This window comes from Puma concolor, chromosome A2, assembly GCF_028749965.1.
Source record: "Puma concolor isolate L17-30 chromosome A2, mPumCon1.1.hap2, whole genome shotgun sequence".
NCBI lineage: Eukaryota > Metazoa > Chordata > Mammalia > Carnivora > Felidae > Puma > Puma concolor.
This window is the reverse complement of record NC_141668.1, coordinates 162,939,903-162,955,571: the sequence shown is the minus strand read 5'-3', so window position 1 is coordinate 162,955,571 and position 15,669 is coordinate 162,939,903. Positions and strand designations below refer to the sequence as shown.

Sequence of the window (15,669 nt, the reverse complement as noted above, 5' to 3'; positions counted from 1 at the left end):
TATGTCATCAGGAATCTCTTCGTCTCTTGACCCTGTTCTTCCATGTGTAGTCTTCCCTCTAGACAGGCTCTGATGTAGCAGAGTTGCTATCCAGCCGATCCCAGTTTACATCCTATGAGATCAGCAATCTTTGTGAAAATAGAAGGGAAAGTCAGTCGGGGACTGACTCACTGAAGCAACTTGGGTTACATGCTGGTCTGGCTGCTGCGCCTGGAAGAAACCCCAGCCTTTGTAACAGGAAGGAGGAACGGATCTTAGGAGACCAAAATACGAATGCTGTTTACAGTAAATCTGGTGGGGGCCAGGAATCTACATTTTAAGGCCCCAGACCATCAAGATTCAGACTCCAGGAGATCAAGAGCCATATGCTTCCAGATTCAGTCAATAAGCAAGCAGGCTTGGGGTGCCTGGCTGGCTCAGTTGGAAGAGTATGTGACCTTTGATCTTTGAGTCATGAGTTCGAGCCCCATCCACGTTGGGTGTAGAAATTACTTAAAAATAAGATCTTAGAAAAAAAAAAAAAACAACAGTCAGGCTTTTGTACTGGCCAGATCTATCCTCCACCATCGACTCCTTGCGCAACCCAACCTCTCTCTGAGTCTCAGTCCCCTCCCCTGTGAAATCAGCTGATCATATTAACTTTGGAGGATGGCTAAGAGGAGGAGAGAAGCCTGGTAGAGGGCACTCCCCATGTGATCCGGGGAGAGGGAGGTCCCTCTCTGAGCCTCAGTCTTCCTTAGCTGTGAAATGGGAGCCATGTGAGGTGAGGACTTGATGTTACGGTGCGTGTTGAGGGCTCAGCTCTAGGCTGAGGGTGCCTCGCTCTTCACACGGGCCAACTCCTTCCCCCACAGGGGGGGACTGCGCCACCCTGCTGAAGAACATTGGGGCGCTGCCTGTGGAGATGGCGCGCATGTACTTTGCCGAGACGGTGCTGGCTCTGGAGTATTTGCACAACTACGGCATCGTTCACCGCGACCTCAAGCCTGACAAGTGAGCCTTGGCCCTTCCCATCACTTCCTCCCTGCTGGTCGGGAAGCCGCGGCATGGGAGGGCCAGGAGTGGACTTGGGCCTCATTTCTGAGACCCTCCCCTCCCCCCACCCATTGCAGCCTACTCATCACCTCTATGGGGCACATCAAGCTCACGGATTTTGGCCTCTCCAAGATGGGGCTTATGAGCCTCACCACCAACCTGTATGAAGGCCACATTGAGAAGGACGCCCGGGAGTTCCTGGACAAACAGGTGTGTGTGCGGGCATGGGGGTCACCGTGGGTGGAGTGACCCGACAGAACCGCGGGGCCCAGGGCCTGGTGGGGGGCTCGGCTCTCCCTCGAGGCCCCTCCTGCGGCCAGGGCGCAGGCTGACGGCCTGCCCCCAGGTGTGTGGGACCCCAGAGTACATCGCACCCGAGGTCATCCTGCGCCAGGGCTACGGCAAGCCGGTGGACTGGTGGGCCATGGGCATCATTCTCTATGAGTTCCTGGTGGGCTGTGTACCCTTCTTTGGAGACACGCCCGAAGAACTCTTCGGACAGGTCATCAGCGGTGCGTGCCTCCGTGGTGGGCAGGGGGGGGCGCGGGGTCATGGGCCAGCCCAAGGCCTCGTAGACTCCAAAAAGTGACCCCCAGGCCCGCCTTTTCTGCAGATGACATCCTGTGGCCAGAGGGGGATGAGGCCCTGCCCTCGGATGCCCAGCTCTTGATATCCAGCCTCCTGCAGACCAACCCCCTGGTCCGGCTTGGGGCAGGTGAGGAGTCTGCTTTTCAGAGAAACTGAGGGCGGGGGGCCGCTGTCAGAGAGCAGGACTCCCAGGGCCGGGGTCTGGGGCTGTCTGCTGGGCTGGCCTTCAGCCCCTCCGGGACCCCCTCCCCTCCCCACTCCACCTGCTCCCTCCCCAGGTGGTGCCTTTGAGGTGAAGCAGCACAGTTTCTTTCGAGACCTGGACTGGACAGGACTGCTGAGGCAGAAGGCCGAGTTCATCCCGCACCTGGAGTCCGAGGATGACACCAGCTACTTCGACAGTGAGCAGGGACAGGGGGCGGGATCCGGTGAGGTGAGAGAGCCTGGGCGGGACCCCAGCTGGCTGGAGGACCTCCCAGACCAGAGGGCTGAGGTTGTGGTGGGGGTGTGCATTGCTGGGAGGCTTGGCCTGGCTAGAGGTGGGGCTCAGCCTGAGAAGAGGGTAAGAAAAGAGGCCGGGGTAGGGATGGGTCCTGGAGTGGGAGGAGTTCTCAAGTTGGGCCTGCTCCGGGGCCGGTCCAGTGGGGGGTGCTAGGACCCAGAATGAGGTAGGGCCCGGGGTTGAAGGTGGGATCTGGAGGTGTGGCTTCTCTGGAGCCTCTGAGAGTGGGGCTGGGCCCCAGCTTGGGGGAGGGGCCTGAGTCCGGGGAGTGGGGCAGAGGCCTGCAGGCCTGTTCCGGCGGGGTGTGGGGGTTGTGTCTGATCTGAGGAGTGGACCCTTGCCTGCGGTTATGGCCCACCCCCCAATCCTCAGCCCGCTCAGACAGGTATCATCACGTGAATTCCTATGATGAGGACGACACCACAGAAGAGGAGCCCGTGGAAATACGCCAGTTCTCCTCTTGCTCGCCGCGCTTCAGCAAGGTGGGCCGAGGCTGGGCTAGGGGTGGGTGAGACCCGGGGGGCCGGGGCCAATGGTGGTGGGGACCCAGGTCTCGAGCCGGGGAAGCCACTGAGGGGGTAAGAGATCCGGGAGCGATAAGGCTTTCGGGGGCGGCAGCATGGGGGTCTTGGGACTGCCCCGTGGCCTCCAGTGGAATCTAACGGGAACCCGGACAGTCGTAGAAAGGAAGCCCAAGGTGGGGCTGGGCTAGTTCTGAATGGGGCGGGGTCAGGACCTGGGGCCTGGGAGGATGTGCAGTGGGGGCGGGGGCAAGGCTGGGCAAGATCTCGCCTGGGGAAAGAGCGGAAGGGGGTGCAGGCCTCGCCTGGACGAGAGTAGACACAATTGTGTGAAGCCTAGGAAGGTGGGGCAAGAACAGATTCTTGAGGGCACGGGCGGGTCAGGGCCTAACCGTGGAGCGGGGCCTGAATTGAGTTGTAGGTGGCCGGGGTACTTCCCAGAACTGGGCGGAGCCCGGCCGTGGGCAGGTGGAGCGTAGTTTGGGCGGGTCCGGCAGCGGGAAGCGCATTGGTCCGAGAGCGAAGGCGGGACCTGGGGCCGGACCTGCCTCCCACCACCCAGCGTCTGCCCTTGCAGGTGTATAGCAGTATGGAGCAACTGTCGCAGCACGAGCCCAAGACCCCCGTGGCGGCAGCGGGGCCCGGCAAGCGGGAGCCCAGCGCTAAGGGCCCAGAGGACAAGGCGGCCGGCAAGCGGGAGGGCCTGGGAGGCCTGACCCTGCGCGAGAAGACCTGGAGAGGGGGCTCCCCGGAGATGTGAGCAGGGACCAGAATGGGTTTGGGGGACGGGGCCCAAAGGGGCGTGTCTCCTCTGACACCCCCCCCACCCCCACCCCTTCCAGCAGCAAGCGTTTCTCGGCTTCTGAGGCCAGCTTCCTAGAAGGGGAGGCCAGTCCCCCGCTGGGCGCGCGCCGCCGTTTCTCTGCACTGTTAGAGCCCAGCCGCTTCAGCGCCCCTCAAGAGGACGAGGATGAGGCCCGGATGCGCAGGCCTCCCCGGCCCAGCTCCGACCCCCCAGGCTCGCTGGATGCGCGAGCCGCCAAAGAGGCGGTTCAAGGGGACGGCACCCCCAGCGCTGGGGACCCCGAGGCCAGTGAGTGTCCCCTTCGCCGCCTTCCCCAATTCCCCAGTGACCATATATTGAGCATTCAGTGAGCGTGGTGCTGTTTATACAAGATCTCACCCACTCTCCACACTCCAGCCTGGGATTCTCGTCAACATGGGGAACACCTCGTGTTCCATTCTCAGTCCACAAATGTATTTGAGCACTTCTGTGTTTCAGGAGCTGTGCTAAATGGGTATGTCACCTGCTTTCATGAAACTCACAAGAGAGAGAAGTGGGAAGAGCATTCCAGGCAGAGGGAACAGCTTGCAGAAGTCCGTGGCCTTGGACTGACCCCTAACCCACTTGTTCCGTTGCAGCTGACCGCCCACGCCCAGGTGACCTCTGCCCACCCTCGAAGGACGGGGACTCATCAGGCCCTAGGGCCACCAATGACCTGGTTCTGCGCCGGGCGCGGCACCAGCAGCTGTCAGGAGACCCCGCAGTAGAGAAGAGGCCTTCTCGAACTGGGGGCAAAGTCATCAAGTCAGCTTCGGCCACTGCTTTGTCCGTCATGATTCCTGCAGGTGACCTTGGGTTCCACATAGCAGGGGAGGGGCTGTCTCCATTTGTGGCAGGATAGGCCGATGAAAACACTGTATTTTCCCTGTCCACAATGATTGGCTCTGGGATGGACCAATGAGAACCCCGGGACTTTGCCTTGGGAGGAAGGAGGAGCAGATACAGGGAGAGATGTGTCTTGAGTCAGCCCCAATCTCTGACCATGGCTCTGTGTCTGCAGTGGACCCCCATGGAAGCTCACCCCTGGCCAGCCCCATGTCCCCACGATCTCTCTCCTCTAACCCATCCTCACGGGACTCCTCACCCAGCCGGGACTACTCACCAGCTGTCAGTGGGCTCCGCTCCCCCATCACCATCCAACGCTCTGGCAAGAAGTACGGCTTCACGCTGCGTGCCATTCGCGTCTACATGGGTGACTCAGATGTCTACAGTGTTCATCACATTGTCTGGGTGAGCGCTCGTGCTTGGAGTCTATGTCCCAAGATGAGGGGTGGGTGGGTGGAGAGAAGTCCCCCCCACCCCGGGGATGAGGGACTGCTCAAACTGTAGACGAGGATTGTTGCGCACGCAGAGCTAGGTGTCTGGGGCAAGAAGCTCAGGGAGCTTTCTTTGTTACCAATCCCGTGACCCTACCCCTACGGGGTGTCCTGTCCCCAGCACGTGGAAGAGGGGGGCCCAGCCCAGGAAGCAGGGCTTTGTGCTGGTGACCTCATCACCCACGTGAACGGAGAGCCTGTGCACGGCATGGTGCATCCTGAGGTCGTCGAGCTGATCCTTAAGGTGAGTGCAAGGGAGGGAGCACCCTGCCCGGAGGGTGGGGGAAGGGTGAAGAGATCTTGGGGAATTGGAGCTGCTTGAGCAGCCTCCAGCAGAGCACTTCCCCCTTTCTGACCCCCAGAGTGGCAATAAGGTAGCAGTGACTACAACACCCTTCGAAAATACCTCCATTCGCATTGGCCCTGCCCGGCGCAGCAGCTACAAAGCCAAAATGGCTAGGAGGAACAAGCGGCCCTCTGCCAAGGAGGGCCAGGAGAGGTGAGTGGGGCCAAATGCAGTGGGCAGGTCTCTAAACAGCGGGCTGAGGAAACCCGCATGCGCGCGTGTGTGTGTGTGTGTGTGTGTGTGCAGTGGGCGGGGCTAAGGTGGGAGGTGGTGGGGACCTGAGGAGGGAAGTGGCCAGGAAAAGTGGCCGGTCGAGGCCATGTGGCAAAAACAAGAGGACAGAGAAAGAAGAGCTGGGCAAGTGGCAGAAGCCAGGGAAGGAAGCTGTGCCAGGTTTCTAGGTTGGAAAGAAAACCTTGTGGGGGCGTCTTGGAAGGTGGGCAGCGCCAGCACTTGTCAACTAAAGAGGAGACCATCTAGGGGATGGTCCTGACCTGTTGGATATATTTAGACGGCTGGGAGGGCTGTTAGAAGGGATTTCTAGGTGAAATGAGAACGCTAGGCAAGACTGGGCCAAGGGAGGTAATTTCTTCCTTTCTAGGTAGGAGGAGCTAAGAGAGGTGGGCGGGGCCGGGAGAATGTCGTGTTTTGATCAGTGAGTTTGTCCTGGACGCGTCGTTGAGGGGGGATTCGAGTGAGGAGCTAAACAAAATTGGGTCAGGAGAATTTCTCCCAGCCCTGTTAGGTGGACTGTAGCTGGAGACAGAGGAGCTAGAGAGGTGGGCGGGCCAGAAAAAAGTTGGGTTTTTTTTGTTTGTTGTTGTTTTTTTTTTAAGTTGGTCTTGAGGAGTGTTTTCCTAGCTTGGGGTGGGGGCGTCCAGGAAGGAATGGGTGGAGCCTGAGGCGGGAGGAGCCTAATGGGACCAGCGGCCAGGAAAGTTCTTTTGGTTCTGATAGGTGGGTTGCAGCTGGGAAGGGAGGGGCCAGGAAGGGTGGGCGGTCGTGCGGCCCTGAAGTGGGAGAAGCCGGGAGTCCCGGAATTTGGTGAAGGGTAGGTGGCCCCCTCTTTGTCCCCCAGCAAGAAGCGCAGCTCCCTCTTCCGCAAGATCACAAAGCAGTCAAACCTGCTGCACACTAGCCGCTCGCTGTCGTCGCTGAATCGGTCGCTCTCGTCCAGCGACAGCCTCCCGGGCTCGCCCACGCACGGGCTGCCTGCACGCTCGCCTACCCACAGCTACCGCTCCACGCCCGACTCCGCCTACCTAGGTACGCTCTGCGCCTGCGCGCGGCGGGCCAGGCGGCGAAGGGTGGCGGGGCTGTGCCCTGGCGGTGCCCTCCGCGCGCTCCAGCCCCTCTCGCCCGTCCGCAGGCGCCTCCTCCCAGAGCAGCTCGCCGGCCTCGAGCACGCCCAACTCGCCGGCGTCGTCGGCGTCGCACCACATCCGACCCAGCACGCTGCACGGCCTGTCGCCGAAATTGCACCGCCAGTACCGCTCTGCGCGCTGCAAGTCGGCTGGCAACATCCCGCTGTCGCCGCTGGCGCACACGCCGTCCCCGACACAGGCGTCGCCGCCGCCGCTGCCAGGCCACACGGTGGGCAGCTCGCACACGACGCAGAGCTTCCCTGCGAAGCTGCACTCGTCGCCGCCGGTGGTGCGCCCGCGCCCCAAGAGTGCAGAGCCCCCGCGCTCGCCTCTCCTCAAACGCGTGCAGTCGGCGGAGAAGCTGGGAGCCTCGCTGGGCGCGGACAAGAAGGGCGCACTGCGCAAACACAGCCTAGAGGTCGGCCACCCGGATTTCCGCAAGGACTTTCACGGCGAGCTGGCGCTACATAGCCTCGCTGAATCTGACGGCGAGACGCCCCCCGTCGAGGGTCCTGGCGCACCCCGGCAGGTCGCCGTTCGTCGCCTGGGCCGCCAAGAGTCGCCCCTGAGCTTGGGCGCGGACCCGCTGCTGCCCGAGGGCGCCCCGAGGCCGCCGGCGTCCAGTAAGGAGAAGGAGTCCCCCGGGGGTGCCGAGGCCTGCACCCCACCCCGTGCGACAACTCCCGGGGGCCGGACCCTGGAGCGGGATGCCAGTGGCACACGGCACCAGAGCGTGCAGACAGAGGATGGAGCGGGTGGGGTGGCCAGGGCTGTGGCAAAGGCCGCGCTGAGCCCGGTGCAGGAACATGAGACCGGCAGGCGCAGCAGTTCGGGTGAGGCGGGCACACCCCCGGTGCCAATTGTCGTAGAGCCTGTGCGTCCCGGGGCCAAGGCCGGGACGCCCCAGCTTCCTGGTGCAGACTCCAAGGGATTGCAGGAATCCACCTCCCTGGCACCTCCGGCACCTGAGGTCCCCCGGGGTCGGGAGTGCTGGGTGCTGGAGGTGGTGGAGGAGCGGACCACGCTGAGCGGGCCTCGCTCCAAGCCCACCTCCCCCAAACTCTCCCCAGATCCCCAGGCCCCCTCCCTAGCCTCCACAAAGAATGGGTCCAGCAGTGCAGGGCCCCCAGCTCCAACCGCTTCCCTCTCGGCCCCAGCCACCAAGCCTGAGGTGGGGCTGACCTCCCGGTGCCCTGCTGACGCTATACCCCCAGCAGGCCTGGCCAAAAAAGGTGCGCCCTGCCCCACGCCCCCAGGCCCGTAGCCCAGGGGGCCGCTGGCTCTGCTCTGTACAGCCACCTGTATACATATGTACACATATAAATAAAGTGTGTCTGTGCTGTGTGAGCTTTCTGGGGCTCACCCCACCTCCCCTGGCGGGGCAAGACATCGGGTTTTAGCCCCCTTGCCTGTGTGCGTCTTGAGGGACGGAATTCCAGGCCTGGTTACCAAAAAGAGGAGAGGTGAGTCTTGGGTGGACCCGTCCTTGTGGTCCTACTTCGGGTCTCACTTATGTGCCAGCTGCCCCCCGACCTTCAGGGAGAGAAGGGCTGCAGCGTGGCTTGGAGTCCCAGCGTCCACTGGAAGACAAAAAAAGTTAACAGCGCCATCCGCCAATTTCTTTTTATTTCTCAACAGTCCTGAGTCAGGTATTGTGACTCTCATTTTGCAGATGAGTAGACTGAGTCAAAGGTTAAGGCACATAATTAAGGTCACACAGTTAGGAAGGCATTGAACTGGGGTTCAGACTCAGGTCCCAACTGGCTCCTGAGCCTTAGCTCTTACATGCTCTACTGGGCTTCCTGGAAAGAAGGCTCTGTTCTCTCTGCAGGGCTTCCAGGCCTTCACCAGAGGCTGGAAGGCCTTCCAGAGGGCCGGCAGCCGGGCACACAGTGTGCCCCCACCCCGGTGCTCCTCTCTGATGTTCCGATTCATGTCACCCACACAGGCCCAGGGCCCCTCTGGGGTTACACACCACTTGGAGTGGTCTTCTGTGGCACTGAAGGTTGGCCCAGCTGGCCCAGGGAAAGCTATCTGAGTCACATCCAGCACATGCTGGGCCCTGGAGCAGTTGGAGGGTAGGATGCCATGAGAGTTTTGCCAGAATTGGACCTGCAGGTTACTGCCAAGGGCTTCTGCCAACCAGCCAGAGTACAGGTCTGTGGAGGACGGAAAAAGGGCATGGACAGGGTCAGGGTCATTGCTAGGGCCAATCTCCCCTCTCTGAGCTCAGTTTCCTCAGTTGTCAATTCCTGGAAACCCAGGGAATTATAACATTAAAAGTTATAGCCCTTACCAAATGCTTTATGTGCATTGCTTCATTTGTAACAATCCTTTATCAGTATCCCCATTTCTCATATGGGTTAAACTGAGGCTCTGGTTAAATCACACACCACATAGCCAGAAACCAATATGTGAACCAGGTCTGTTGGTTGTCTACCAACATTTGATTGTGGCTCCCAAAGAGTCCTAGTCCCTATTCCTGACTTGCCCTCAGCCATGGACACGCTAGACAGCCCCTCTGCAGAAAAAGAGTTTGGCAACCCTCCATCTCCGGACTCACCATCTCCAAATTTTCCAAATTTGGCAAAGCTCTGGAAGGTGTCCCCTGCCTTGGATGTGAGTGTTACACTGCTGTTCCAGGGGCTTTGGAGAACATGCTGGCCATTGACCACCTTCTCCAGGCTGGGGACTTGCTGAGCGAAGGCCTCATCTAGCTTGTGGTCATACACTAGGGGGTAGGTGTAGGTCAGCTGTCTGCCTGGAGGGCAAAGGTGGAGAAAATGAGGGACTATTCCACATTCTGGCCTGGGAATCAGGGATTCACTTTGCCTCCCTGTCCACACTCACCAATCTTCGAGAATTCGGTGAGGGGAAAAGACACACAAAGCAGGGTCTGCCCATAGATTTGGGCGTTGGGAGGCCAGCTGTATGCAGCAGAGAAGGCAGGTGGAGGGAAGCGAGGAACGCTGTGGACCAGCCAGAAGCCCCCTTCTTGGTCCAGGAGCAGCACACCTGAACCAGAAGACAGGGTTCAGGAGGACTGTTTAAGGCATCCCAACAAACACATGTACCATCAAGAACAGCCTCAGTTTTCGGGGGGGCCTAGAGAAGGTGTGGGCAGTGTGGAGATCACTGCTGAGCTAGCTCACTTTCCGCAGCTGTCAATTCTCATAGTCAGAAAGAAAGACCATGTTAATATAAAATGAGGAAGCAAAGGTCCAGAGTCTGACAGAGCACCCCCCGCCCCTCTGGTTAGATCAGGGGTTAGGGGTTAGGTTAGGGGTTGGGGAAAATCAGAGCTCTTCCCCAGCCCCAATCCGGGCCTCACCCTTCGTGTGTCCCCGACTGGAAAAGTCCTGAGCCCTACTGGAGTTAGGTGGCTGGTCGTTGTATAGCAAGAAGGCGAGCTGGGGGAGATGGATGGGGCAACGTGAAGTTTCTCCCCCAGGCCGGGCCCTGGAGTCCCATCCCAGGTCCAGCCCAGGAGCCCCTTCACCTGGCTGGTGTTCCGGTACAGCGGCAGGAGGCTGCGGCCCACGGCCCCCGCCGAACTGTTGATGGGCCCCGCGCCATCGCGCCAGCCCCCGGAGTCCTTATCCATGTACTTGTATCGCAGACCGCTCTGCGCCGCATCCCCGGGCCCGCTCTCGGCTGGCAGCTTGTAGACGACGAACCTTGAAGTTGAGGAATGGACAGTAATGGAGGGAGGAAAAGAGAGGAAACTCCAGGCTTCATTCACCCAGGTGTGCAGCAACCCCCAGGCCAACCCCGGGAGAGGGTCGGCGCCTGCGCACTCGTACCAGTCCACAGGCTGCCCCGAGTCCCCGTAGCAGGTCAGGGTCCTTACAGGGACCCACAGCAGCGCGGCCAAAAGCAGCGAGGTCAGCGTGGTCATGGCGATTGCTCGGGTCGAGGAATCTCCGTTGGGACCGCGGGGCACCAGGTCACGAGCTGGGCCGGGCCGGTCCCTAGGCAAATTTCACTTCCCCAAACAGCCTGGGAACTCCAGCCAGGACCTCATGAGGCTGGAGACTCCGCCCACCAAGTGAGAAGCAGAGATTTGAAAGTCAATTAGGGGCGCTCCGGGGGCGGTGCTTCCTTTCTGAAGGTCACTCCCCTCAGGCGCCCCTGGCCGCTTCCCGCTTCCGGCGCACTCAACCCGAGATACGCTACCCCTGCTGCCTCGGCTCAGGCCACGCCCCCGGTGGCCAGGTGGTTTCCCGAGTCCCGCCTTCGACTCTTCTCCCGGCCAATCATGGCTCACATCCCTCCGCTAGGCCCCGCCTCCGTCTCTTTCTCCTCGGGCTAGTCTCAAACCACACTCTTCCGCCAGGACCCCATTCCTTCCCCGGCTCCTGGGTTAGCCGCAAATTTGGATTTTTTCCTCTCTTGCTTTACAATCTGAGGTCCAACTCTTGTGACCTTTGCTGTTTTAAGGGGCGCTTGTGCTCCTGATCCTCTCTCTTTTCATTCCACATGTTCTCCCGGGGTCCCCTGAGCTAGTCAAAGAATTACATTGGATCATGTCTGGGTGAAGGGTGCTGAGACTCTGGGACCGGGCCGAGGGGCTCTTAAACAGCGGGAGACGGTCCCAGTGAATATAACCGGGGCTCAAGGGAGGAGATAAAGGCGATGTAGCCTGATCTTGGGGTGTGGTGGTGAGGGGCGGCAAAGCCTACAATGCCAAGAAGGATCGCTGAAGTTTAGGAGATGAGGGTGTGAAGGTGTGTATGGCCCCCAATGTCACCCCTGAGGATACAGCTTCCTCCCGTCTTCCAGCACCCAAAACCCACAAAGTCAGGCCAACGCTGAACCTTTATCTGGGAAGGGCATTGGTACAGGACCCATAACCATTCACAGCAGATCCAGGCACTATGCAGAGCTTCATTAGTCACGATGTGAAGTCCCCTGCTAGGCCCAGGGTCTCTGGGAAGCCTCACCCCACAACCCCCAACTCCCACTGCCCAGGGCGTCTTGTAAACTGGTCTGAGGGTCCAGCTCTCTGAGGGTCTGTATCTCTGTCCAAAGTGTCTGAGAGTCCATTTATTTGGAGGGTTGTCTCGTTGTGTTTGTGTGACCACTGGATGTCTCTGTGTGGCTCCCTGTGGCTGAGGACGTGTGGGAGTTTTGGCTGGAGGCTCCCACAGGTCTGTCTATGGGCCAGTCCTTGATCTTTGGGTGGATCTGTGAGACTGCGAATCCGGGAGAGGGTCCATCCGAGGGAAAACCACCCTGCGTGGATCTGCTCTTGTTCCATCCCCAATCCCCAGGAAGGTCCAAGTGTTGGGGCAGGGCTCAAAGATGACGCTTCATGTGCAAGGCCAGGTGGTCGGAGCGCGAAAAAGCGCGCGGGCAGAGCTGGCACCGGAAGGGGCGCTGTCCCGTGTGCTTCCGGTAGTGGCGGGTCAGTTCGTCTGAGCGCGCGAACCTCCAGCCACAGCCGTCCCACGTGCAGGCGTAGGGCTTCTCTCCTGGGGGGTTGGGGCAAGGAAGCCGTGAGCACTACTGCCCCCCCCCCCCCCCCCCCCCCCCGTCCCCGGGTCTGCCTCTGCATTTGGCCCCGCTCCTTTGCTCAGCCTTGGCCCGGTACTAGGGTGAGGCAAGTGAGGCGCCTAGGGCGCAAGATGTAAGGAGGCTCTCCCTCTCAGGGGAGGGCCCTTCTCACTCCCAGGGGACGGCCCTGATTCTGCACCCAGGTCCAGCCTCTGTGACCCCGACCCTTCCTCTGTACCTGCAGTTGGCGCCAAACCCATTTTCGCTTACTGGACCCAAGTCGTGTCCCCGACCTCTCTGGCCTCGTTTCCTGCGTCATGTTACCACGCCCCTGAGTCCTAAAGCCATCCTCGCCTTCGTCCTTTGGCCCTGCTCCCTATGTTCCAGCCCCACCTTGTGCCAGGGGACCTTCCAGCTGTTGGCCCAGTTCTACCCCTGGCCTTGGCCCTCGATTCTTGAAATCCAGGCCCTGTGCAGGAGGGTTATTCTCTCCCTAGGCTCCTCCTGGTTCCTCTCCCTGAGTCCCCGCCCAGGAATGTACAGTTGGCCCCACCCTCTGCGCGGACTCTTAAACCGAGGCCACTCCCTTTCTCCTCCCCGCTGCCTCTATTCCACAGGCCCGCCCCCGTTTTAGGATCCTTGGACCTGGCTTCTCCTCCTGTGCCTACCCTCCTCTTTCCCAGCTATTGTCTCTATCCTCCTGGGTCGGCCTCTGCATCTAGGCACCGGAAGCTGACTCGGCCCCTGAGTGCCAGCCACGCCCCCCACGGTCTGGCTCCGCCTTCGTGCCGAGCAACCCGTTTTTCAGAGTCCCGGCTCCTAACTCCGTTCTTCGCTTGCCCCAGACCTGAACCCGATGTCTTTGACCTCGCCGCTGGCATTCCAAGCTTGTCACCTCCCCGCAGTCCCTCCTCTAGGCAGGTGTTCTGCTTCTTAGCCGGTCCTCTGCCCAGGTCTTACCTGTGATCAGTTCCTTGAAACGGTCCTCAGGTTTCCCTGGTTGTCTCTGTGCCCCCGCCCGCTTCCCGCACCGCTGCCTGTCCGGCTCCTGAGGTCCCAGGCCGGCTCCCAGCTTGCTCTGCCCTGCCCCTTGCTCCGGCTTTTAGCCTCGCCACTTGCTGGGGTTTTCTAGCTCCCCAAGCCATTCTCTGCTCCCGAGGCTCATCCTCCAGCCCCGCGCCCGCTCCCTCACCTGTGTGCGTGCGCAGATGAGCCTTCAGGTGTGAGCTCTTGGTGTAACTCTTGCCACAGCCCGGGTGAGTGCATGTGTGCGCCGCCTGCCTCTTGCGCGCCCACGATCGCCGGCTGCGTTTGGATGGCGCGGCCTCCGCGATCCCCCCTGGGTCTCCTGCGGTCCCCCGGAGTCCCGCACCCGCCGTCCCGGGTCCCAGACAACTCAGGAAAGAGGGGGGTGCGGTGGGGCCGGGAGCAGGCGCTGGGAGCCCGCGGAAGAGCTGGAAGTGCCCTTGGTACTGTGGGACCGGGTACAGCGCTGGGTACCCGGACAGCAGCCCGTAGGGGGCGCCTGGCGCCGTGGGCACCGAAAGCCCGGTCCTCGAGAAGTAGCTGCCGGAGGAGCTCGCGCCTGGCCCCGGGTACACCGGCTGCAGCGACAGTGCCTTGGGCTCGGGAACCGGGCCCAGGGAGGAGCCCACGAAGGCGTCGGGGCCCGGGGCTCTGGGGGCCGGGCGTGCCCAGCCCGGGTGCTCCTCGGGACCCAAGAACCCAGCCACCAGCCCCGAGCCGCCCACATACGAGCCAAGAGTCTCGGGTGGCGGCGGCTGCGGCTGCGGCTGCGGCTGCGGCGGCAGCTGCGGGGGCGGCAGCGGGAATTGCGCCGCGGAGCACTCGCCCGGCGCCAAAGCGCAGGTTTGGGGCGCGCCGCCCGGCTCCAGGCACGGGAAATTGGTGAGAAGGAGATCCAGATCCCAGGAGGTAGCCGAGTCCCTCTCGTCGTCTTCGTCCTCCCTGGGCGCGTCCTGCGACTCCGGCCTCACGTGGAGGGGCAGCCCGGTGGGATCAGGGGGACCCGGACCCAAGTCCTGCACCTCCTCAGAGCGCCACCACTGGGGAGGGGAGCCGGTAGCGTGAGGCTCGGTGAACACCAGGGTACCCTGCCCAGAGATGGACGGGGCCTGACGCCCTGGTGGGGGTAGACTGGCCAGAGGCTCCGGAAAGGGGTCTCGTTTGCTTGTCTGTCATGTCAGTCTGTCCCCCTCCCTTACAGGGGAGACTCGCTCTAGCGCCCCCCACCCCACCCCCCAAGTCCAGGGACAGAGGTCGATGGGGCTGGAGACCCAAGATAAGACCGACATTATCTGGAGCCACACTCAGGCTTGGGGGAAGGGGTGGAAGAGACAAGAATGGAAGGCTGGGGGTGGAGGGGGGGCCTTGCCTCGGTTCCACCCTCCCCACTCTCCCTCTCCTTCCCTGTCCCCCCCCCCAAGAATTAATTCCCAAGATTAATACTTGGATGTTCCCTATATGCATTTGCTGTTCCCCCCCCCCCCCCATATCTGGAGTGGGCTCACTGTGGACCCCTGCAGTTTTCAGCTCCAAGCCTCAGGTTTTTTGTATCTTAAGTAAGCTCTACACCCAATGTGGGGCTTGAACCCACCTGAGATCAAGAGTTGCATGCTCTACAGACTGAACCATTCAGGTGCCCCTACAAGCCTCAGTTTTATATGACGGACATAGGTTCTTAGACAAGGTTCAGACCCTTGGCCTGGACTGAGGACCCCCAGCCTTGGGTAAGATTCAGAGCAAGATGCAGACTAGACCCCCCCCCCCACAAGCTCTAGCCACAGCCCAGGACCCAGCCAGCCCACCTACACCCCGCCTGGCCCCACCTTGAGAAAGTCTTCCTGTGTGTCCGGGAAGGGGCCCAGGGTGGTCAGCGTGCTGATGGAGGGCAAGGCGGTCTCAGCTGCGGCCATGGCCGGCTGGTGCCCACCCTGGGCCTCAGGCCTCCTCTCCCTCCGTGGCCTCGTGGGCTCTGAGACACCAATGGCCCCTTGGAGGGCTCTTCTCTGCCCTCAGCTGATTGGCTACAGTCCCTGATAAGAGGCAGGCAAGGCGGGGGGTCACCGTTTCTGGGGAACAGACCTCATCTCAGCCTTCTTAGGGGCTGGGCCTTAAGGACTGACCCCGTATCCAAAGCCAAGTCAGGTGTTCAGGGGCTGGGGGTTCTGAGGTTGAGGGTTCAGGTGTCGGGTAAAGTGAGGCACCGAGTCCCCACAAAAAGAGAGACTTGGGCGTCTGTTCTTAGTTACCTTCCTGTAGGAGGGGATAACAGACAGAATGGGGATCCTGGGAAGGGGCTTCAAGACCCCCTTTCCCCTGACCACGGCCTTGTAGCTCTCCCCCTCCCCACTAAACAGCAGTAACCTTGCTGATGGCGGGATTTGGCACGAAGTCCTTGCCAAGTGGAGCATTATCAGACGGCCCAGATGTTGGACGCTGTTATCAGGTGGGGGCCCAGAAGAGCCAAACTCTGTTCCCGATGGGCAGGAGGGTTGGGGGCTGGGGCTTCAGGTTAGGTTGGTTTGAAATTGCCTGGATTGTGAGTTTCCAGGGTCGAGCCCGGTGCCAGGAGGAGGACCCCCTGACAAACAGCTGCCACTGTCTACCGTGCCCTCCCCCGCCCCCACCGTGGTG

The 15,669-nt window shown here is 61.1% G+C and overlaps 3 protein-coding genes across 7 annotated transcripts in view; 1 reads left to right on the top strand and 2 right to left on the bottom strand.

Moving 5' to 3' along the window:
• Positions 1-7,863, top strand: part of MAST1 (microtubule associated serine/threonine kinase 1) — a 26,834-nt gene extending 18,971 nt beyond the window's left edge. For 4 of the 5 annotated variants that reach the window (XM_086698955.1, XM_086698954.1, XM_086698956.1 and 1 more), the window contains 14 exons: positions 855-993; positions 1,113-1,245; positions 1,382-1,547; positions 1,649-1,750; positions 1,902-2,024; positions 2,498-2,607; positions 3,224-3,402; positions 3,489-3,739; positions 4,069-4,275; positions 4,491-4,720; positions 4,928-5,050; positions 5,169-5,305; positions 6,231-6,418; positions 6,522-7,863. In XM_086698955.1, coding sequence (XP_086555081.1) covers positions 855-993; positions 1,113-1,245; positions 1,382-1,547; positions 1,649-1,750; positions 1,902-2,024; positions 2,498-2,607; positions 3,224-3,402; positions 3,489-3,739; positions 4,069-4,275; positions 4,491-4,720; positions 4,928-5,050; positions 5,169-5,305; positions 6,231-6,418; positions 6,522-7,780 — 3,347 coding nt within the window. In that variant the 3' untranslated portion in view covers positions 7,781-7,863. The remainder of the gene's footprint in view (positions 1-854; positions 994-1,112; positions 1,246-1,381; positions 1,548-1,648; positions 1,751-1,901; positions 2,025-2,497; positions 2,608-3,223; positions 3,403-3,488; positions 3,740-4,068; positions 4,276-4,490; positions 4,721-4,927; positions 5,051-5,168; positions 5,306-6,230; positions 6,419-6,521) is intronic. The other variant, XM_086698953.1, reaches the window with a different exon arrangement.
• A 262-nt stretch (positions 7,864-8,125) lies between these two features.
• On the bottom strand, positions 8,126-10,697 carry DNASE2 (deoxyribonuclease 2, lysosomal). Its single transcript, XM_025916552.2, is given in 7 exon segments — positions 8,126-8,335; positions 8,338-8,675; positions 9,080-9,277; positions 9,367-9,531; positions 9,848-9,926; positions 10,016-10,193; positions 10,320-10,697. Coding segments are annotated over 7 exon segments (1,098 nt in total). The 5' UTR covers positions 10,415-10,697; the 3' UTR covers positions 8,126-8,290.
• A 619-nt stretch (positions 10,698-11,316) lies between these two features.
• Positions 11,317-15,037, bottom strand: KLF1 (KLF transcription factor 1). The gene is made up of 3 exons (XM_086698957.1): positions 14,862-15,037; positions 13,205-14,078; positions 11,317-11,990 (listed from the first exon to the last, which is right to left on the bottom strand). Exons 1-3 carry the CDS (start codon positions 14,946-14,948, stop codon positions 11,815-11,817), a joined length of 1,137 nt encoding a protein of 378 aa, XP_086555083.1. The 5' UTR covers positions 14,949-15,037; the 3' UTR covers positions 11,317-11,814.
• Between the last annotated feature and the right edge of the window lie 632 nt (positions 15,038-15,669).